At 33.7% G+C, this 23957-nt stretch overlaps 2 protein-coding genes across 2 annotated transcripts; both read right to left on the bottom strand.

The window, feature by feature from the left end:
• Positions 1–3027: 3027 nt before the first annotated feature.
• On the bottom strand, positions 3028–6624 carry LOC108226956 (mechanosensitive ion channel protein 10-like). The gene is made up of 5 exons (XM_017401951.2): positions 5526–6624; positions 5274–5397; positions 4027–4323; positions 3735–3937; positions 3028–3577 (listed from the first exon to the last, which is right to left on the bottom strand). Exons 1-5 carry the CDS (start codon positions 6323–6325, stop codon positions 3367–3369), a joined length of 1635 nt encoding a protein of 544 aa, XP_017257440.1. The 5' UTR covers positions 6326–6624; the 3' UTR covers positions 3028–3366.
• Positions 6625–11119: 4495 nt separating this feature from the next.
• Positions 11120–13137, bottom strand: LOC108226033 (mechanosensitive ion channel protein 10-like). Its single transcript, XM_017400988.1, has 5 exons — positions 12746–13137; positions 12501–12624; positions 11797–12093; positions 11505–11707; positions 11120–11330 (listed from the first exon to the last, which is right to left on the bottom strand). The coding sequence occupies exons 1-5, from the start codon at positions 13135–13137 to the stop codon at positions 11120–11122; spliced, it is 1227 nt and encodes a 408-aa protein (XP_017256477.1).
• Positions 13138–23957: the final 10820 nt, after the last annotated feature.

Here is a 23957-nt window from a genome sequence, read left to right as displayed (position 1 = left end):
AGCCATGAACTTGAGGCCATGTCAAGTTTATAATGCATGGACATAAAAAATAATTAACTAAAATTTAGATATAAATTAATAAATCAAGATAAAAAATAAAACACCATGTCAATATGACACCAAGTAAAAGTGATGATCACACTAATCAGTAATCAAGTTGTTGGGAGAAAGAACAAAGTGATAGAAATTTATTTGGTCGGATTCAGAAATTACAATAACCGTAAATTCAACCAAAAATAATTCGAAATTACTAAATCTGCTAATGACCCCAAATCAATCATATATGACTAAAAGGTTACAAATATGCCTCAGAAATATATGATATTCACCTATTTTTTATTTAAATATTTTTGTATTTTCATTGTGATTACAAGCGGCCACTTGATGTATATATGGAGAAAAACTGCTATTAACTATTAATGCGATACGTCCCAGGGGAATTATGAGTTGGATAATGAAGGAGGGACCAGGGGCTTGGAATGCTACAACAGATGACTCTGTACTTAAGGCCAATTCTGACAGTTATGGTAAACCAGTTTTTGTAGTAACATTAAGGCACCAATGTCAGTTATGGAAATTAAGTTATAATATGGTATGTTTCATAGTGAATACAAGCGGACACATCTTGTTCTGATGGAAACAGTTTGCAAGTAAAGCAATGAGGTCCCAGAACCAAGCTCCAGCAATATACCAGCAGGAATGTCTCTTTAGCATTTTCTTTTTGATGACAATGAATTGGTTCCAAATTTCAAGATTGAGAGTAATTCTCTCCTCACAGTTCGAGCTTTGGACAAGAATTCACCAAATTTTATGAAAGTTGATGATCTTTTTGATAGTTTCTGGTAGAAACTTCAGTCAAGAGGTGATTCCTTTGTTTGTTATGCTAGAAAGCAAGTTAACAGGGCTACCCCTTAAGTCTACAATACCTTGTTTGCTAAATTGCTACAATATTACTATGAATCCATCTTCTCATATGTGGGAGACTTTGATGCTCATGGTTTTATAATAAAGTTTTCCACTCCCTTAAAAGAAACACATTTTAACATCAAAAACAAATCAGCTTGAGCTTGGCAACAGCCCTGGACATATATCTTAGTAATGTGGAGTTACAAACAGTTTTCACGAATAATCTTGCAGGAAACACACTACAGAGCACAGTTATACTTGTCTCGAAAGTATTTAGTTCACAGTTTCGTCTAATGCATACTCAATGGCGACAACTTTTGGTTGAGGACTGGCTGTGCTTAATGCACCTGTTTTAGCTGCACATTGGTTACAGCGTATTAAATGACAGATGACCATTTCTCCTGCAACCTCAATGCTCTGATACCATGTTAACTCACGAGTTCTTCTAAAACTTCAAGATGTTAGGAGGGCGAGGATCATATTGTATTCTTAAATTTAAGATAATTCAGAGATTAACCATTATCTTAAATTGATATGATGATTTGTGCTTGTATTCTTTAAAGAATTTTGTTATTTCTATTCTTTTAATTAATCTTCAACACTGAATTTTTGGTTGTACAAAAAAGTTAGGGGACCAACTGAACCACTTGATAACTTGATACAATTGCACAAACAGGCCTACCTGCCACTTTTTTGCTCAATAGGACAGTACAAAGAAAAAAAACATCATTATATTACACTGGGCTGTTTATTGACACCTGTTAAAACTAAGTAGATCAGGTTACTTGTTTTTTCTTTGGTTCTATGGAAGCGAATACTAATGTCAGTACTGTATTTCTTGGATCAGCTTCTTTGGGCATGACTCCGATTAGCTGTCAAAGCTTCGTTAGTATCATTATAGACATACACGGAATCTATACCTAGCCACCGGTTAAAATTTGAAATATCTTCCAATAATACAGTAACAGTTTTATTCCACTTACATACAGTGATACAGAGCTGTGAAATTCTTTACCTCAAGCTCGTCCAGAAGCTCTCTGATCTTTGGTATTTCTTCCCCCTGTAATTCTTAAAATAATTTTACATGAGTGATCCGGAGTTCATATATATGCATCGAATTTTCATTTTCTTGTGGTCGAAACAGTGTTCAGAATGCGCCAATCTTCAGGCTTACTTCCCAGTTACCTGCAAAGATCAAGATATATATGTAGATTTACTATAGAAAATTCTTATGTGTGACACATAAAAAGATTAATGATGTTGAGTAATTTAGAGTCGCTATAATTTTCAGAAAAATTAAGTGAACAGGCTATCAGAATTCAGAACACAGAAATAGAGTTAATCGAACTCACAGGCTCATTTATTGTATGCTTTAGTCTTTAGAGAGCTGCAATAACTACAGAGGGAATTTTACTGGAGTACTAATACGAAGCTCTCTAGTATCCATCAACTCAGAGTTCTGGTTTACACTGCTGAGAGATTTGGTGAGCAATGCACATTTTAGAGAATTCACATTTGCATTCTGAACCTTCAAAAACTCTGTACTGATAAGCCCAATATCTAAATTCTACTACGACCAAATGTGGATTGTGTTGCAGAGTTAAGCACATCTACAAGATCATGGTGTTAAAGTAATAACATTGGGACCACGGAAAGTATCACTGTATCAAGTTTATAATTTTATCAAAAGTAAAAATACATGTCCTCTATGTTAGGACCGGGAAAATATTACTTTAGCGAGGTTATTATTTTATCGATTATTACTAAGCTGAGGTAATGCATATATGTAACTCCATTGGTTCTTGTCTTAATTCTAACATGAAGCCAATTTATGAGTTTAAAACGGCAAACAAAATATATACTACAGAATTTGGTTGATCTTGCTACACCACATAGGCTTTACTTAACTGTTAATTTCAATTTCAAGCCTGATTCTTAATTCTTTGTTTAACTAATTTTAAGATGGACCCATATATTAAATTGCCATTGTTACCATGTCAGCTAGTGCAGCATCATCGCGATGATGCCAGCAGGCAGCAACAGCATCACAATGCTGACATCAGATTGCATAAGAGATCAGGTTTTCAAAGTAATACAGAAAAAAATTATTAAATTCATAGTTGATAGGCGGCTCACTGCAGGCTTGAACAATGCACATAAATACAACCAGACAAGCTTAATGTAAATTCTTGATACACACAGCACACGGCATTTAGCATCAATGCAAACCTATTTACAATACTAACTAGCAACCTGTTTTATTGATGCAAACCTAATTACAATGCTAATTAGGAACTCCCGTTCTTGATGCAAGCCTATATACAATGCTAACTAGCAACTTCCTTAATAATGCAGGCCTATGTACAATGCTAATTAGCAAATATTTACGTGTTGTTTTGATGGTGATCAAGAAGTTACCAAGACAGTAACAGAACATAGATTTCCGGGACCCCACATGCATTACTGAATGGCGAAGTTCTGAATATTGAGCTCTAACAAAACTGCTCTCAGATTTTGAACGAACTCAGATCTTTGGCATTTCTTCTCCTTGTAGTTCTGAAATTTTCTGGCATGAGTGATCACGAGGTTATATTTAGCATTCACATCATCTATGACTATAGTGTTAAAACAGTGCTCTGCATGCCAACTTTCAGGATTACTTCCTAGTAATCTGCAAGGATAGTTAAATATTAGGAACTTCATATACAGGACCTATCGTTAGTTCTCAACTTAAAATAATTGCCGCTTTTATTAATCTAGCTAGAGCCGATTAAGTTCAAAGCACAAATTTAGATAATAAGATTTGGAATAGAGAAGAGTTTACATACTCTTTTATCTTAAGCTTTAGGACTGCAATAGTTTCCGAGGAAGTTGAACTACTGATAAGAATCTCAAAATCATCAGTCAAATCAGAGCTCCGGTTTAAATTGCTGATAAACTTGGTGAGTAGTACAGAATTCAGACACTGTACTTTCCAATTGTTATCCTTCAAAAAATCTGTACTGATAAGCCCTATTTTTTCAATGACCACCTGCAGATCATGCTATATATCAGTACAGACAAAACAAAGAAACTTCTTATGCACAATTTAAATATGAAATTGTTGAAACATTCTATCACCTGCTCGTTGTCAATGATACAAAGGTCGCCTATGTCAAACGGATGCATCACAATAGCAAGCATAATTCCATCGCAAATCATTTTGCAGAAATTTCCAAATATAAATACCAACAGGAATAGATGGTCGGATGAGATATAGACTATAAATCTGGTTGTTCCGAACCCCATCAGAAGATACCACACAAGAGCTACCAAGGAGAATAAGTTTACCAAGATAACTTTATTTAACTCCTCGATGACAGTGCTAGTACTATGCAACAGATGAACCAAAAGTTTGCGCTCATTGCTAAGTTTCACCTGTTAGAAATGGCTAAAAACTTTTAGAACAAAGAGTGTGTGACGAAAACTTTAACAAAAGAAAATTTCCATCAAAGGTGGAGTATTCTTCAAAATAATTAGAAACTTCTGCCGCAAAAATATGTGGTAAAATCCTTTGTTTGACATAAGATAATTTACTAAATACTTAGTTTTACTCCTGACAAAAAATAATTTACCACATAAGATAATTCTTCAAAATAATTAGAAACTTCTGTCGCAAAAATATGTGGTAAAGTATCTTTTATGACACAATTTTAGGTCAATTAAATGGAGCGCACTACTCCTGACAAAAAAAATGGAGTGCTAATGAGTGTAATTCAAGCTAAGCCGAGCCAGTCGGGTATTAGGTATAAATGAGGAGAGTCAAGCCACTTGTTTAACTAGACAAGAAAAAAATTCTAATCAAACCCAACCTGTATAATAAAAGAGTCGAGTCGAGTTAGTCGCAAGCTAATCGAGCCAAATTTAAACTAGTTTAATCGAATATATTCATGAATCTAATGATAAATATAATAAAAAAATGAGAAAAATTATAATTATATATGTGTGTGGGTGTGTAATATTGATAAATTCAATTAAAAATTCATTGTAATTTTTCATAAACATGAGCTGAGCCGAGTTTTCAAGTTCGAGCCGAGCAAGACACAAACTTTATTTTACTCATTTAACTTATTGAGTTCAGATTGGTGTTTGAGCTCAAAACGTCTGCAAGTTCGAGCAGAACAAAGCTTTAATTAAACGAATTTAAGCTCGAGCGGCTCGCGAACCGCTCAACTTGGATTACAGCCCAAGTCAATTCAGCCTTGTGAGATGATATAGAAAGAGTAAAAACAAGAGTACCATCCTTCAGTTCTTCGAATGCATGGACAACATATATAGCAATCCGGAAATTTTAAGGAGCATGGAAAATTGAATAGATTAGTAATTACCATCCACTTTCTTAAAGAAGCTTCAGTGATGCTTTTTGTTTCGCCAGCTCCTTCGAACAACTGAAGAACCTCTGTTATTTCTTCTTTCTTCATGACCCATAAAAGGTCAGTTTCTTGTATATCTCTATTCATCAACATCAAGATTCATTGTGTTACAGATGAAATATAAGATAAAACAGAGAAAATACAATCATGGGCCAAACTATCAAAAATAAAAAGGTTGATTGGTTGGTTTAACTATGTAATATTTACCTGTGCGTATTATTTGTTAAATTCTTGAAAACCATGGAGATAACATATTCAACTTGATGCTCGTCGACAAAATTAGAGCTGTCTAGTCCATCGCAGATGGTATGTAATCTTGTACACGCGAGAAGCAACATATTACCAAATGCTCCTTTGATCCATTTCAGTTGAGCACCTATAGTACTGTTATTAGATTCATCAAATTCTCGTGTAGGTTTCATTAACATCGTCTGAAGAACGTACTCGTGATAGATCTGATTTTGCATGTTCCGGAAGAAATTCTTGTCATGAAAGTGACAGTCCAATACCTTCAATATCACAATCTTAAATATCCACATCCCAGTGGCAATCACAATAGTAGCAAGTGAACTCGTAATAAAACGAATAGCAAAAGAACTCATCAGAGGTTTGAAATATAAAATCCAAGAGGAAAGGATTGAACAAGAGCAGAAGAAGTACACCACAGTTGTTTTCAAAGCAAAAACAAAATACAGGGTCTTGTCTCTTCTCATCACGAAATATCTTTCAGTGAGAAAAACGAGAGCAGTGACAATCATGCGACTAAAAACACAAGTACAACATACAAAGAGAAAAAATGCAAGCCATTCGAAAAGCATGGAAGTGTCTATGAGTATATTGATTGTGGAAGTTGCCAAGCAAAGTGCTAGCAGTATCGATATAAATGCAGGAGAGCATACCAGATGTTTTAGCATATCTGGAAACATGTTAATATTACTGGAACCTGTTGTTTGTAAAGACGAATCCTCAGTTCCAATCACGACTTCAAAATTATCTCCCATTTGCATTAGCTCTAATTGCAAAAAATTCTACCCAAGTTAGCTTTGAGAAAAATGTTACCCAAGGTAGCTTAGAGCCTGGACGGAACTAATATGCAGCGAAAAGTAAGAAAGCTGTGAGATTGCAAGGTAGCTTCCTAACATATAGTGGTTCTTAAATTATTTAAAAAGGAAATCAAACTTTCTCAAAATAAATAATCAAAAAAATATGAATCCTCCCTTTACAGACAAAATCAGGCACGTCCAGTTAATTCTTTGCTTAATGCTGACTGTTTGAGTAGTACCACAAATTGAAGGCCCTAATTTTTTTTATAGCTAAGACGTCATTCCATCATCTTTAGATTACCCATTAAGAGAAGTACATTCGATTTTCGAACACCTTCAGCGAGTATAACAGTTCATCATCATTTCATTTCACATTTAGTTACCTTGGTTTCCATTCAATTATAAATAAACAGAAAGATCCTAAATTCAGATAATGAAAGCACTGTTAGGAGTTGTCCCACACATCGGTTGTGGGAGGGACAGAAAGTTAGAATATAAGCAACCTGGTGCCCAAAAACGACAAAGCCGTGTCGGCTAGGCCCAAAACGGATAATATCATATACTATTGTGGAGCTATGACTCGCTTATGCGTGAAAGCGGATAATATCTTATTATTGTGGAGTTATGACTCGCGTAGCTGCCCCCAACAAAGAAAAACATTGTTAAAAAACTCAATCAGGTTTACATATATTTTCTGTTATTGTTCTAATTTTTTGTTTCATTATAGTCATGGTGCTGTGATAGTGTTTCGTTATGAACACTTTTTTCACATCACACCAAAACAACAGAGGTTTAACCAGATTAAGTTATCTCATCTCCTCCATGAAACGAGACCGATTTTTTTGCACGACCCTGATGATATTATATTCTACTGTATATGCTTTAATTTAATTTCATCGAAAAAACCAGAGCCGTCATATATGCTCTGCTAACGTGCACAGCAGGAACACTTTACTTCTCCTCTGGTTAAGATAGAGACATTAAGCTTATTAAATGTCTGCTTTTTAGGTTTCGAACGGGTTCCACAGTTACTCTGTCCCGTTTGACCCTCATTAATCAAGCACACCAGCTTCTGGCTTATATGATCGGCTTTAGTTCAGCTCTAAAAACTTCAATATGTGTTATGTTTTCGTAGCAAACAGCTTATATGTGACAAAGATGTAAATAAAACAGGGCGTGATCTACGGTTTTATTGCTGGTCAACTCTGCCGAACTTTAACCTAAACTGAGTCTGATTTCTTTTAACCACGCCAAGCTTTCTTATTGAACAAAATATATATGGATTAATCACTAAGGGAACATGCATGAGTTGGATAAAAAACATTAACAAGCTATATGGAAAGTTTGAGACATATTTTTAATATGTTCATGATGTAATTTTTGAAAACTAAAAATTTGAGATAGTTCCTTATTGTGAGGACTTAAATTTTTATATTTGGGTTTAAGATATATTTTTAGTAGAATCCATGAACGAATTAAGTTAAAAAGGCTACCTTACACAGGATTATGTGGTTGCTTGAGTATAACTAACTAGAATACATTGCAAAAAAAAAAAAAAACAAACTAACTAGAATGTCTCGTTTAGTTAATTGCTAAATTGGTGATTTATATTACATCACAACTGCTAAGACCTAGGTTCGCGTGTGCCTCATGGGATAGTGCATGATATTATCATGTGCCTTGTGACACTGTCATATTATGTTACTTCATGACTCGATTCGGAGGGTGATTTGGGTGAATGTCTTGACGTTTCGCATACGCGAGTGACACCATCATGTTATGTCACTTCATGACTCGACTCGTAAGGTGATTTGAGTAAATGTCTTGACGTTTCACATATGCGAGTTGACCTGTGCGAGAAATTTTATTATCTAGTAAAATTAAAATAATTATTAATTAACATTATTTTAATATGAATATACAAATCAAAATTGTTTTTGTATATTATATACTTAAATACTGTGTCTGTTATGAGAAATCGTAATTGTATATTCGAATATTAAAAATAATTAAATTTTAATTATTATATTTTTATTGAATATTTGCAATTATGTTTCAATTTTGTATGATATATAGACATAAAATGTGTGAGTAATAGAAATGTAACTGAAACACAAATCCTAACCGCCTCTCCCTCTCTTTTTATCCACTCACTGTTTATACATTGCATATTACATAATTTTTTTCCGACAAACTAATGTGGTAATTGAGAAGGAGAAAACACCTCCTCGCCTGGTTGAGCATAAAAATCCTAAAATCAGATCATCCAACACCTCCTCGCCTGGTTGAGCATAAAAATCCTAAAATCTAATCATCCAACAATTGTCGAGAAATATTTTTTAACTAGATTTTTTTTTAATTTAACATCGATTTTAACAGGTTAATCTTGAAAGAATACATGTTAATAAATATTATGCTTTAGTTATTATATTTGACATTTCAATTTCGACAGTCGTTATGGGGTGTATAGTTAGACTGGGAAAACGGAATGAAATTTAGAAGGGAAAACGAAGAGGAAAAAAAACGAATGATACTAAATTGTATTAGCTGTTTGGTTTTAATCCGAAAACAGAATGCAAAATATATGATTATCTTTGATTTTTCAGATATCTTATAATTTTTATGTCAAATATATTTATTTTTATAATAGTATAGTTTATTTATATTTTTTTATAATTGAATACAATTTATTATTTAAAATTTTATTATTTTTCAAGTAACTTGACTTAAAAATTATATCAACATTATTTTTAATTTATAAGAACTTTTTTTTTGATTTCCAAATATATTTTATATTCTACTTTTGTTTGTAAATGGTTTTTAAAATAGATTATAATTGAAAATAAAACACAATCCGGAAAAGAAATACCTAACGGGATGGGGAATGGATCATGAAAGATCTGGGTAGGGGATTTTATGGTAATGGGGTGCATATAACCAAAGGTAATGTGTTTGTCGTATTTGTGCTAGATAACACAGGCCAATGAGATGGTAATTTCCACCATACCTTTAAGCTTATGGACGAAAAGACACTAAATAAAGTGAAACAGAACTGCATCAGCATTAAGGTATATATACAATTTCTCGGATGTTTGGTCTGATACTTTCTGCAATAATATATTTCAAAGCAGAGTAGTCTAGCGCATGGCTTGATACAGTAGTACAGAAATCAATAAATGTTTGATTAAGCTCTTGAACTGTTGAAAGTTTAAGCTCGACTACTTAAGCCCTGAAGACAGACGCCAGAGCTGCTCAGTTGTTGCAAGCTAAAACTTACCTACATAAGGCCAGCTAGACATTCGACTCATCTTGTTAAGATGCCAAATTTCCAGCTCAAAAAATACTTGTAAAATTTATTCCAGTCGATATTCTTAGCTATCCGCCTTAAAATGTAATCTGAACTCGGCTCATTTATTAATTGGTTAAAGTTTGATGAAAATATATTGTTAAATATGGAAAACTTTCTCAGGTTAATCAACAACTAGGTGAGATATTCCGAGATTCCTCTCCTTGTCCGAGGTGGATGAGGGGTCAAGAGGGGTCATGTGACCAAATACCAGGTAGTATTAGCATCATACTTATTGTTTAAGCAGCAGAGTGATCTCACTTTTCTTGTCCCCATCCCAAATCCCATATCTTATTGAATCATCATAAATAAACTGCATGTTCTTAAAATTTTGCCATATTAACTTAATATGAACAACTGATGACACTGCATTTCTGACAGATCGTTGTTGCCGTGGATGCATTATTTGCAGACATTGTAGTGACAATATTTTAATGTGTCATAATGACTGCATTAGCAGTAAACCTATTGCAATCACTAGCTCTCGTATTTCTTGGTTGAGACTTGGGTTGCTAATTTGCTATGCCAGTCTGGATATTCATCTAATGCAAAATATTTTCCTTGACATGAGCTCTTAACTTTAAGTAGTCACATACTATAGACTTATCAACAACTTTTCTGTTATCTCTTAATTCTCTTGTCTTTCTTAGAAGTAAATCTGATAATAATAGATGCACTTTCATAGATTATTGCTACGCATCCAAAATACAGGATTAGGTGGATTTGCATCTAGTTTGACTTAAGTGCCATCAACGAATCCCAAATTATGCTTGACACATAGAGCAACTTTTACAGATCGGCTCCAATGACGACAAGTTTTATGTGTCAGTAATATTTTGTGAAGGAGGAACTATCAACACCAACTAACCTGATGAGATCATCTACTTCTATATCTTGGGTCCAATGGACCTAATTACAGACCGAACTGTTAATTCTCTGCTATATTGATTTTAAGATGGAGATTCATAATTTTAAATTGACATTGTGCTTATGTCAGCTAGTGCAGCATCATCATGCCGATGCCAGCTGCAGGCAGCAACAGCATCACAATGCTTACATCAGCATGCATATGAGATCAGATTTTTTAAAGTAATACAGAAACAATAATTAATCATAGGTCGTAGGCTCAAAAGTTTGAACAATGCACACGAATACAACCACACAAGCTAGCTTAATGTAGATTCTTGATACACACAGCATTTAACATTAATGCAAACCTATTTACAATACTAATTAGCAACCTGTCTTATTGATGCAAACCTATGTACAGTGCTAATTAGGAACTTCCGTTCTTGATGCAAGCCTATATTCAATACTAATTAGAAACTTTCATACTAAATGCAGGCCTTAGAAAATATTTACGCGTTATTTTGATGGAGAAGTAGTTACCTAGACAGTAATTTAGTAATGCATTACTGAATGGTAAAGTTCTGAATATTAAGCTCTTCCAAAACCGTTCCCAGCTTTTGAACAAACTCAGATCTTTGGCATTTCTTCTCATTGTAATTCTGAAATTTTTTGGCATGAGTGATAACGAGATTATATTTAGCTTTCACGTCATCTATGACTAAAATGTTGAAACAGTGCTCAGCAAGCCAACTTTCAGGATTACTCCTTAGTAATCTGCAAGGATCAAGAAATAAATGTGATTGGCTAATCACATTTTAGGAACTTTATATCTAGGACCTTTTAATAGTTTTTCTCTTAAATAATTGCTGCTGTTTATTAACCTAGAGTTAGTTAAGTTCAAAGCACAAATTTAGGTAATGAGATTGGAAACAGAGTAGAATTACATACTCGTCTATCTTAAGCTTTAGAACTGCAGTAGTTTCCGAGGAAGTTGTACTACTGATAAGAATCTCAAAATTATCAGTTAACTCAGAGCTCCGGTTTAAATTGCTGATAAACTTTGTGAGTAATACAGAATTCAGACACTGCACTTTCCAGTTGTTATCCTTCAAGAAATATGTACTGATAAGCCCTATATTTTCAATGACCAACTGCGGATCATGTTAGATATCAGTACCGAAAAAATAATGAAACTTTTTATGCTTAATTTAAATGTGAAATTGTCAAGACATTAAATCACCTGCTCATTGTCAATTATACAAAGGTCGCCAATGTCAAACGGATGCATAACAATAGCAAGCATAATACCTTCGCAAATCATTTTGCAGAAATTTCCAAATATATATACCAACAGCAATAGATGATCAGATGAGATGTAGACTAAAAATCTGGTTGTTCCAAACCCCATCAGAAGGTACCATGCAAGAGCTCCCATGGAAATTAAGTTCACCAAGATAACTTTATTCAACTCATCTATCACAGTGCTAGTCTTATGTAAGAAATGAACCAAAAGTTTGCGCTCATTGCTAAGTTTCACCTGTTAGAAACGGCTACAAACTTTAAGAACAAGGAATATATACCGGAAAACTGAACAGAGAAATTCCATTGAAGGTGGAGTAAACTTCATGATACCTAGAAACTTTTGTGGCAAAAAAAAATTGTCATAAACTCCTTTCCTTGACGTAAAATATTTTACCAAAGAAATATAGTCTTTTCGTACCTATTCTGCTAAGGATAATACACAAGACTCAGAAAGTTGGTGTAATATTTTACAAAAATTTTATTTTCTGCACCAAATATCTTCTAATATTCAATTGGAATCCTGGTAGTGTTATAGACAGAGTAAAAAGAGTACAGACTACAATCGCTCAAGTGGATGAATAATCATATTGATCTATAAACGACATATATACCAATTTGGAAATTTTGAAATTGCTTTATTACCATCCACTTTCTTAAAGAAGCTGCACTGATGCTTTTTGTTTCTGCAGCTCCTTCGAACAACTTTAGGACATCTGTTATACCTTCGGTCTTCATGATGCATAAAAGGTCAGTTTCTCGTATACCCCTATTTAAAATCAAGATTCATGGAATTACGTGATGAAATATAAGATCAAACAGAGAAAAGAACTTATTGGGTGAAGCTATCGTCAGTAAAAAGGTTAACTGTTTTTACTATTTAATATTACCTGTGCTCGTTGTTTGTTAAATTCTTAAAAACCATAGAAATAACGCTGTCAACTTGATCCTCGTTGACAGAATTAGAGCTGTCTAGTGCATCACAGACAGTATGTAACCTTGTGCACAGAAGAAGCAACATATTAGCAAATGATCCTTTGATCCATTTCAATTGAGCACCCACGGTACTGTTACTAGAATCGTTAAATTCTCTTGTAGGTCTCAGTAGGGTCTGAAGAATGTACTCATGAGAGATCTGGTTTTTCATGTTCTGGAAGAAATTTTTGTCATGAAAACGACAGTCCAATACCTTCAAAATTAAAATTTTAAACATCCACATCCCATTGGCAATCACAAAAGTAGCAAGCGTACTCGTAACAAAATGAATAGCAAAAGTATTCATCCGGGATTTGATAAAAAATAACCAAGAGAAAAGGATAGAACAAGAGCAGAAGAAGTACTCCACACTTGTTTTCAAAGCATAAATAAAATACAAGGTCTTGTCTGTTTTCATCATGAAATATCTTTCAGTGAAATAAACAAGAGCAGTGACAATCAGGCGACTAAAAACACAACTACAGCATACAAAGAGAAAAAATGCAAGCCATTCGAAAAGCATGGAAGTGTGTATGAGTACATTGATAGTGGAAGTTGCTAAGCAGAGTGTTAGCAATATGGATACAAATGCAGGAGAGCACGCTAGATGTTTTAACATAACCAGAAACTTGTGTAAATTACTGGAACCAGGAGTTATTTGTAAATAAGAATCTTCAGTATCGATAACGACACCAAGATTATCTCCCATATTCATTAACTTTGGAAAACTTGTACAGAGTGGCGAGACTCTTGAATGAATTAATATACGCGGCGAAAATTAAGAATGCTCAGTGTCTTCCAGGTAGGTTCCTAGCTAAGATATACTAGCAACTGGTTCATAAAATATTAACTTGAATAAGAAAAAAACAACACTACTCAAAAATAATATATTAATCCTCTCTAAACAGACAATTTTGGGCATGTCACCTCTCATGCTTGTTAGTAGGGCGCTTTTTTACTTGGCATCAAGGTGTTTACTTTCCTTAGGCAGCAGAAACAACATTCCTGCATTTTCAGTTTAGCTTTTTATAGTGAAACATTCAGTCATCATCTTCAGCTTATCCTTCTGATATTTAAACATTGCATCATCGTTTTGAGTTTGCACTTTTATAATGAAACAATGCATCGTCGTTTTAGAAGTTTGAGAAAAAAATTAGAGACTTGAATCATATTAGAGGTATGAGCATTTGAATCCTCTTATATAGATTGATTTTTGGTAGTTAGCAGAATAATAAAGCAGCGCGCTTAATTGACTAAAAAAATTACAATTTTGCAATTAGAGATTTGCCGTGTGTACGCTCTTAATACCCAAACAGGCCTAAATACTGTGTGCATAGCAATTTAGGCTAATACAATCATCATAATAAAAAAAATTGACAAAATCTACAAACAAATATGATCGATTACGGCTCGAAACGATCAGTTTTAAAGGATAACCGACCACTTAGGTGGTCGGTCTTTGATCGAAAATTCGTGACAAAACCGACCGACCGACATCGGTTTTATTTGGCACATGGCTAACTATAACCCACCACGTCGCGGTTGGTTATAAGTTGTGCAGGATTGACCAGTCAACGCTCAAAAAGAATAAAACCAACCAGTATTGATCGGTCATAAATGATTAGTCATGTTTATTCTGGATTTTGTAAATAAAGTTAGTTACGATGTAAAAAAAAACTCATCATAGTTGGGACAAATTTGGATGAGTCTAGTATTAAAATTCCGTCATAAATATCCTTTTTATTGCCGTATCTAATATTGCATGTCAATACTTCACCCTGACTTTTTTATTATACACTTTGATTTTTGGCTCATATCTTTAAGTAGGTTTACAGGATAGTAAGATTATAATACGGGATAGTAAGATTATTATTATTTAGTTATTTTTTTATAATTAAAATTGTGGTTGTATATAAATTTTTTTAGAAAATTAAAATTTTTAACTATCAAGTTAAAATATTTGTAAGAAATCAAATCTGTCATGTAAAAAAACAGAGAATACATTAATTTGCTTGTTTCCCCACCTACTTAGCTCCGTAAAAATTCATATAAATGTTAAATGAGACAGATATTTCTACATCTCTACTATACTATAATAAATCAATTTGGGTGTAATTTGAAGTACAAATTTTTAGTTATGTTTTTTGGTTTGGTATTCTTCCTTTAAAACTACAAGTCAACAACATGTGGAGGTCTATTACTCTTACATTGTTAAATAGTTTTAAATAGTTTTAAATATTAAAAACACTCATGACAATACATTATCATATAATATTTTTATAAAAAAAATTAGGGTTCTTTTTAAAAATACCCATCTGTAAAATTATTTTTTTAAAAATACTACCATCTTTATCATTGTTTTTAAGAATATCTTTTCATAAATTGTTTTTTTTCCAAAATACGATTTGCAACTTTTGCAACCTCATTTGCAACTCCAGGCGGCGCCAGCCGTGTTGCAACCTCATATGCAACTGAATTCCTGATTTCAAGTTCCAGTTTTCAAATGTCATTTTCGACCTCATTTTTGGAATCGATATATATGGTTTGTAATTGTATATATGGTTGCATATGGCTGTATTCAGTTGCATATGGTTGCATTCAGTTGATTCTATTGTTATCTAATGGCCCCGCCAGGGGCACACCATACATCTGTTGTTACTTACAGTTTTCAGTTGCATTTAGTTGCAACTGAGGTTGCAACTGCAGTTGCAACTGCAGTTGCAACTTCATTTGCAATCTCATTTGCAACTATATATAGTTTTCAGTTGCATTTAGTTGCAACTGAGGTTGCAAATGAAGTCGCAACTGCAGTTGCAAAAGTTGCCACTGCAGTTGCCACTTCATTTGCAACCTCATTGCAACTTTTGCAATCTCATTTGCAACTATATATAGTTTTCAGTTGCATTTAGTTGCAACTGAGGTTGCAAATGAAGTCGCAACTGCAGTTGCAAAAGTTGCAACTGCAGTTGCCACTTCATTTGCCACTTCATTTGCAACCTCATTTGCAACCTCATTTGCAACCTCATTTGCAACTATATATAGTTTTCAGTTGCATTTAGTTGCAAATGAAGTTGCAACTGCAGTTGCAAAAGTTGCAACTTCATTTGCAACCTCATTTGCAGCTTTTGCAACTATATATATATATATATATATATATATATATATATATATATATATATATATATATATATATATATATCTGTCGAAACAGAGGTCGAAAATGGCAACTGAAAACTTGAAGTTGCAACTTACAGTTTTCAGTTGAACTACTTGCAACAGTTGCAACTTTCCATTTTTATTTGCAACTTTTGCAACCTCATTTGCAACTGAAACGACTGCGCCGCCCAAGGTTGCAAATGAGGTTGCAAAAGTTGCAAACCGTATTTTTGAATTTTTTTTTATGAAAAGGTATTTTTAAAAATAATTCTGAAAGGTAGTATTTTCGAAAATAATAAAAGAAAAGTTTGGTAGTTTTGTAGATTTCCCAAAAAATTATAATGATGTTAAAAAATAGATATAAATATCCGATTTTTAGTATCTTTGTTTAATAAGAACCCTGATATAACTTTTCCATTTCAATACGAACACGATAAATATTTTTTTTCATACATAGGAAGATATACGAAATATGAAAAATCTGATTTAAAATTAATCTAATAACAAATTCTCACATATTAATAACAGAAAAATAGTTATAAATAGATAATAAATTGTAAAAGCTAAAATTACGTGAGAAATTATAATCAGCTGGTTAATATAATTTAATTAAAATTCAACTTATTAATATTAAAATAATAATAAAATGATGTTAAAATTTAAATAATAAATTACGAATTATATACCCGTCCGTGCGAAGCACGAGTTAAAACATAATAATTTTTAGGGGTCATTTGTTAAATATGGATCAAATTTCTGGATGAGTGGAAAATCTGAAGGAGTAAAATTTATGGACGAATAATTTTTTTTTATCATTTGTTAAATTTGGATCAAATTTCTGGATGAGTAGTATATCTAAATAAATTTCTGTATAAATAAATAATATAACTAAAATGTTTTGCAAATTTCCAAATAAAGACAATAAACTATGTTTACATAAAATATATTATAAATAATAAAATTTAAAATACATAAAAACCAGCATGCATAGCAAAAAGGAACTACTAGAAATTCAAGTATCAGTAACCATTCAGATACGTTTTAAAGCCCAAGTCGTCCAGCAAAAAACTAGTCTCGTCCAGAGACTTACAAAACATAAACAAATGATTTGAACCATAAATGGCTCATGGTTCAGCTATTTTATTCACGTTATACTAGTGGTGGCCAAACGGGCGCCCCGTGACGAGACGAGACGAGTCGGAGGCGAGACGAGTTCATGAAAGGTGAACTCGCGGACGTCTCGTTTAAGGCTAACGAGACGAGACGAGCCGAGACGAATCTCGAATTATTAAACTCGTGTCCAACTCGCGAGTTTGGCGAGTTGGACGAGTTATGATATTTTTTCGAGTTGGTCTGCGAGACTGCACGAGACGAGTCTGCACGGACGAGGCGAGTCACAGCATTATGAATGGCCCTGGATGGAAAATACAAAAGATACACACATGCACTTTTTTGGTGATTCTTTTTTCAAAAATAATAAAATAATATATTTTTTCTGCCTAATAGATAATTAAATATTCAGATATATACTATCTATCATATACTTAAAATTTGATAAGTAAAAAATGATAGTTTATCATATACTTAAAATTTGATAAATAAAAAAATGTGTTAATATACAGTAAATGTGTTATGTTGAGATGAAAGAATTATTAATGTAAGGAAAATCATTTATCAATTGAATATTAATTGAGACAAGTGTGACAGAGTGCTGATAACATTGTCTACTCAGTATTATATTCAACAGTATTAAAGCATGATTTTTAGTATATAATATGAATGAAAAGGTGAAAATAAGGTGTAAATAGGAGAATGTACAGTAGGTTTGGCATGAGCTAACTAATCTCTGCACGGCTGCACGAGACGAGTCTGCACGGACGAGACGAGCTCGTACGAGGCGGGCGAGACGTCTCCGAGACGAGGCGATACGTTCTAGCCGAGACGAGACGTTCGCGTTTTCTCAAACCCAGGCTCGTGATCGTCTCGTGTAGCTTAACGAGATGAGGCGAGTTTTAACTCGTCTCGCGGCATACCGGTATTCAACGAGTTAAAAGGCGAGCCGAGACGAGTCGATCCGTTTGAACTCGTTCGTTTGGCCACCTCTACGTTATACCTCCTCCAGTCAATCTCATCGGTGCGTGATGAGATGCATGTCTTTAATTTCCACTCAGTACCAACTATAAATGCAACAGTATGGAATGTAAACCTAACCTAATTAACATAATTAGGTTTATAATATGACAGATCCAGTGCTCTTATCTCCTTTTCATGAAACGAGATCGAGTCTGCACGATCTTAATATTTAATCCTAGGTTATTTTCATCGAGAGAATTGTAGCCCCCCATACTTTCTTTGCTGATGACACAGCAGGCGGCCACTTCTTCCCTGGAGCGACTTAGAGAACGTGTATGAGCATTAAAATATATATACGTCTGCTTTTTAGGTTTTGGACGAGTTTTACATTCAATCTTTCCGTTTAAACTTCATGTGCATAGTGGTCATTGATGACTGAGTTTGAGTTACTGATCTTTGAAAGTTATGAATCGAATACTACAAGAAACATGAATCAAATAGTACAAGACACAAGGGTTTTACCTACCACAATATTATTCCGATTGTTATTTTTTCCGGACCCGAAAATCCAACATCGTCAAATATAGGAAAATGCTAGGTACCCCAAAAACTTTTCGCAAATTTTTTTCTTAAATTTGCTTGGCAAAAACTGATGATAATAATGGGCCAGGACTTTGTATGCACATCAACCACCCAATTAAACTTATGCCACGTCATTTGGGAAAAAATTTGAGGTACCTAGCATTACCCGGATTATTATCTACCTTCCTGTGGTGGTTAATATTTTATCTTTTACTATTGATATTTATGACAGACTTAAAAAATGGGATCCACTTCTAGGCCAGCTGTTGTTTGCAAAATTCCTGTTTGTTTCCTGTAATGGAGGACCATGAAATAAAAATATATTGTGTGCTAAGACCATTTAGATAAGGGAACTAATTAAAGTACGTTAAAGAAACATGCATTAGCATTAAGGTAAAGATACAATTTCGCGGACGTTGGGTTTGATTAAGAAAGCTTGCTCCTCGTCATTTTTTATTTAAGGCAAAGTCTGCTATATTTTATAAGCAAAGCAGTGTCTAGTATTATACCCTTCTTGGAGACGTCCACAAAAAGCACTAACCAGAGATATGGATACAGTAAATTTGTGCTCCAACAAATTTTGGGGGATTGAAAATTTCAATATATTGTTAGACTAATTTATTAATCTGCAGATCGAGTCTGCACTAACGAGTTCTAGGATCTAGTGTTCTGAGAAAACTCGACCTGATGGTAGAGTTCTTTCACGCCTGATAGAAGCACCAGAAGTTATATCTGTTTGTAGGTTAACAGAATTGGGGCCGTTTGATTAGCTTAAAAAAAATACTTCTTGCTTAAACTAAAGAAGCGTAATAAAAGTAAAAAGTAAATAAGTTAATAAAGTGTTTGGAAAAGAATACAAACTGTGAGAGAGAAGTGAGTATTCTCAGCTCCTTAAAACGCTTCCACTTATTTACACAAACGGGTCAACAGAAGCCGAAGCCAAAAGCATAAGGTCAAACAAACAGCCCCATTATACTGGTTCAAATCCCATAAAAATTATCTCCGTGACCAACAAAACACACTTAAACTGGCCTGAGTTTCAATGGTATTTTTATACGAAAAAGAAGTTAATCACAATGATGATAATATATAAATATATATATAAAATATAATTTAACCATAAAAAGTCAAATCATAATCAAGTAGCGATAAAACCCCCTAATCAGGACGGGATTCATGATATATTCATTTATCTATCTATTAAATTTGTTGACCGAACAATTGGTAGATGGAAATTTTAGAACACCAACTTCCTGCAAAAATATTTAGAACAAATTGCTTTGAGGCGTGATACTATCGCTTTCTTTAAGGATTTATTTCGCCCCAATTGTTTAACAATTTGCTAAGAGGTTACTAGCGAAATTATTCCTACAGGATACAACAAAGCATGAAGGATCCTTCCTAATTACTTAGGAACAAGATTTCATAATTGTGTATAGCATTTGTGTCGTGAGAAAACTCAGAAGCTTTTCTTGTACATCACATACAAATACGTCTCTCTATATATAATGTGTTCTCAATAAATATAACTCCCTCAGTTTTAATTTTATTTATGACTATCTCAATAAATATAGTCATTCAATCTAGGAGTTTCACATCAATAAAACCAACACATTATCTGCAGCTTTTATTTTCTCATCTGCTTTAAATATTAAATATTTAAAGATATAAAAAGATTTCACAAATATCTTCTTATTTTATTGGTTCTATAAAACAAAAATCCAACAGTGAACACAGCCTAAGTTCAACTTCTCGTTCTTTATTTCTTTTCTTACTTCTCTCTTCTCATACACCCTAGATTTTTGTGGAGCAAACAGTAGTGGAAGTTGGGCCATCTTTGTGCTATTCTCGATTTTTGCCTCTAAGACACTTATACTTTGGGGGTACTTCATTAAAAGTTAACTTTGAATCTTTAAGAAAGACTGATAACTTTGTATGCGTCACAAAATGTATGTTAGTAATTATATAATAACCATGCACAGTGGTTAGCCCAACATGATCACAACAAATTTATTCAATAAGCATTCCCCAACTTATTGAAGGGTATAATTTTTTTTAGTTTTCAAGGTCTTTAAATAGTTTTCTCGGCCTAAGAACAAGCTCAAATCTTTGGGTACTTCTCCACGTAGTTCCGAAATTTTCTTCCACTGATTATCAGGAGATGGCATATATGTGTTAAATTGATCCTCTATTCCTGCCAAAACAGTTCTATGCAGCCTGCCAAAACTTTCGAGATTACTTTTAAAAGTATCTACGGCCATGTAGAAACCTTGATTAAAAATCATTAATACATACTATATGCAAAAAAATTACAGATTGTTTAAAAAAAAAACTCAACTCCAATATTAATACACTCCCCTTGTCTATCAATGGAAAAATGCTAGCGACCCCAAATATTTATCCCAAAAATTTTTCCCAAATGACATGGCGAAATCTCATTGGTTGCATTCATTCCCATAATAATGAGGCACCCCCTGCAGATTCATCAATCACCCAATCAAATTTCGCCACTTGTTAGCCACATCATTTGGTAACAAATTTTGGGGAAAAAATTTGGGGTCTCTAGCATTGCCCGTCTATCAATATAGTCAACCTCCTCATGTTGACTATATTTGTCGAGACTCTACACACCTGTAATAAATAAGATTCCATGTTGTTTATTACTATATTGAAGTGATATACTCTATTTATAACAAACTAAAATATTAATAACATATTAATTTTGAAATATAGCCAACCATTATAGCAAATACCATCAAATCATAATGTCTTACGACTTGCAGGGTTTGACAAATTTTACGCAATGTCATTACTAATACAATTTAACCATCCCCGTGGGAGATAATATTCTAAGTAATCTACAGGGATCAAGATTAGTAATAGTTGTTATCTAGTAGTCTAGAGTTTACAAAATAAGATAAGAATCCAGAACACGTAAAGTTCATCATGACATGGAAATCGTTGAGATTAATTAGAAATAGGTGAAAATGCAGTACTCATTTATTTTAAGCTTCAAAGCTGCAATATATGGTCCTAGTGGAAGTCGTACTTCCGACAAGAAGCTGTAAAGTTTCCTTCAGCTCTAAGCTCCGGTTCAAATTGCTAATAGACTTAGGTTGGTTTCACTTGAATGAAATGGAATGATGATGATTTTTAATGGAAAATTATAAAGAAGTTTTATGGAAAAAGAAGAAAGCATGCATGATAATAATAATTAAATATGATCGTAAGCCTAAATTTCTTATGATGGGAATCTTAGGGAAACATGACAAAGAAGTGGAATGAGTATTATTTCCAAAATATGTAGGTTGAATTTCTAGTTTAAATAGTTGGAATGGAATGATTGAAGGAATGAAAATTGTAGACATTTTCTCCCATTATCTCTAATTCAAGGAACAAAATTCATTCCTTTCTCCCTGCATTCCATTTCATTTAAGTGAAAGCGGCCTTAGTGATTAGTAATGGATTCGGAAAATTCACATTTTCATTGATGTCCTTTAGGGGTGTGCACAGGTCGGTTCGGCTCGGTTTCTACCTAAAATCGTTACCGAACCGTGTATTTCGGTTCGGTTCGGTTTTTAGGCAGAAACCGTAACCGAACCGTTTCAAACGGTTTTTTTCGGTTCGGTTAACCGTGGGTCGGTTTCGGTTTTTTTCCGGTTTTTATACGATTAGAAACTACTATACAAATTTAATACTTTTATTAATTTTAGAAAAATATTTATATACTTATTATATCAATTTCTCTTACTAAAATATATAATTAATATATTGTAGCACATATATAAATATATATATATATATATAATATGTTATATATAATAAATATTATATTTTTATTATATATTATATAAACGGTTCGGTTTTTCGGTTCGGTTTTAGGGGTAAAACCGTAACCGTTATATCGGTTCGGTTATGGTTTTTTCCGGTTTTTGTCGGCTTGGTTTTTCGGTTTTTCGGCTCGGTTTTGGTTTTTCAGTTTTTTTTATGCTTTATTTCTTGGACATTTAAGAGCAGATGATGTTATGCATCAGGACAATTAACCAAAAGGGCAATCTCCTGAGTTGAATGCTAGCGCTAAATATCCATAAGAACCAGGTAGAGAACTATCCATAATACCTTAAAACTTATGATATAACGAAATTCTTATAAGAAATGATTGTTTGAGTGTCTGTGCTATATATAGAGAATATTATGATGTGATGAACAAGTAAAAAATAAAGCAAAATGAATGTAAATATTTCCTTGTCCAACTAGTTCATATATTTCCTAAACTTGTGATGAATTATGTGACAATTTGGTTACGTTGAAACTTTTTAATGTTTGTGTTTGTGGTGGTACTTTGAACTTAAATGTAGTTTGGATTAAAGTTTGGAATGTATATATTGAATGATTAATTAGAATTTAATGTTTGTGTTTGTGTTTGGATTAATGTATATGTTTGGTTGTTGGTACATGATTGGTAACTGGTATATGTTTGGTTGTTGGTACATGTATATGTTTGGACTGGCAACTGTTACTGCAGAACCTGCAATTTTTTTTTTCAAAAGTTGCCCAGAAAACCGACCGATGGTGATTATAACCGACCGTTTTTTACCATAATATGACCATAAAACCGACCACCTTAGTATAAAACCGACCACATTCTTGATCACTCTCCCAGAAAACCGACCACTTCCTTTCTGCCACGGTCGGTTATGTGGTGGTCGGTTTTAAAAATTACCAAGCGTACTGTTTTAAAACCGACCATGTCATAACCGACCGGATATAACCGACCGTGTCAGAAGGTTTGACCACGGTCGGTTTTATGTCAAAGTCAACAATGAAAAAGGAACATAACCGACCACTTCTGTCGGTCGGTTTTAAGGCTCGCTTCTGACGTGTTCTGACACGTGTTGCCACGTGGTGACAGGTGGCAACAAGTGGGCCCATTTTTCTGGGAATACAACAGCACATAACCGACCACCCCTTCGGTCGGTTCTATGGGTTAAACACGACCAATTGACGTAACCGACCAAGGTTTAACCGACCACTGTTATCGGTCGGTTTTAGGCTTATAATCGACCGATTTCGTTCATAACCGACCGATTTTGGTGGTCGGTTATGTCCTGTTTTCCTGTAGTGACCAGACAATTCCAGGAAACACAGTGAAAGGAAATACAGTTTTGGGAGATTGAACACAGCATAAATATTTTACTAGATTACCATCCGCTTCCTTAAATGTTTCGGTAATAATGCTCGGTGTTTCTGCAGCTCCTTCAGACGACTGAAGGACAATCGCTATGTCTTCTTTCTTCATGATGCCCAAAAGGTCGG

Source organism: Daucus carota, chromosome 6 (genome assembly GCF_001625215.2).
Source record: "Daucus carota subsp. sativus chromosome 6, DH1 v3.0, whole genome shotgun sequence".
NCBI classification, from domain to species: Eukaryota; Viridiplantae; Streptophyta; class Magnoliopsida; order Apiales; family Apiaceae; genus Daucus; species Daucus carota.
Note: the sequence above shows the minus strand (reverse complement) of the source record. Positions and strands in the feature narration are given on the sequence as shown.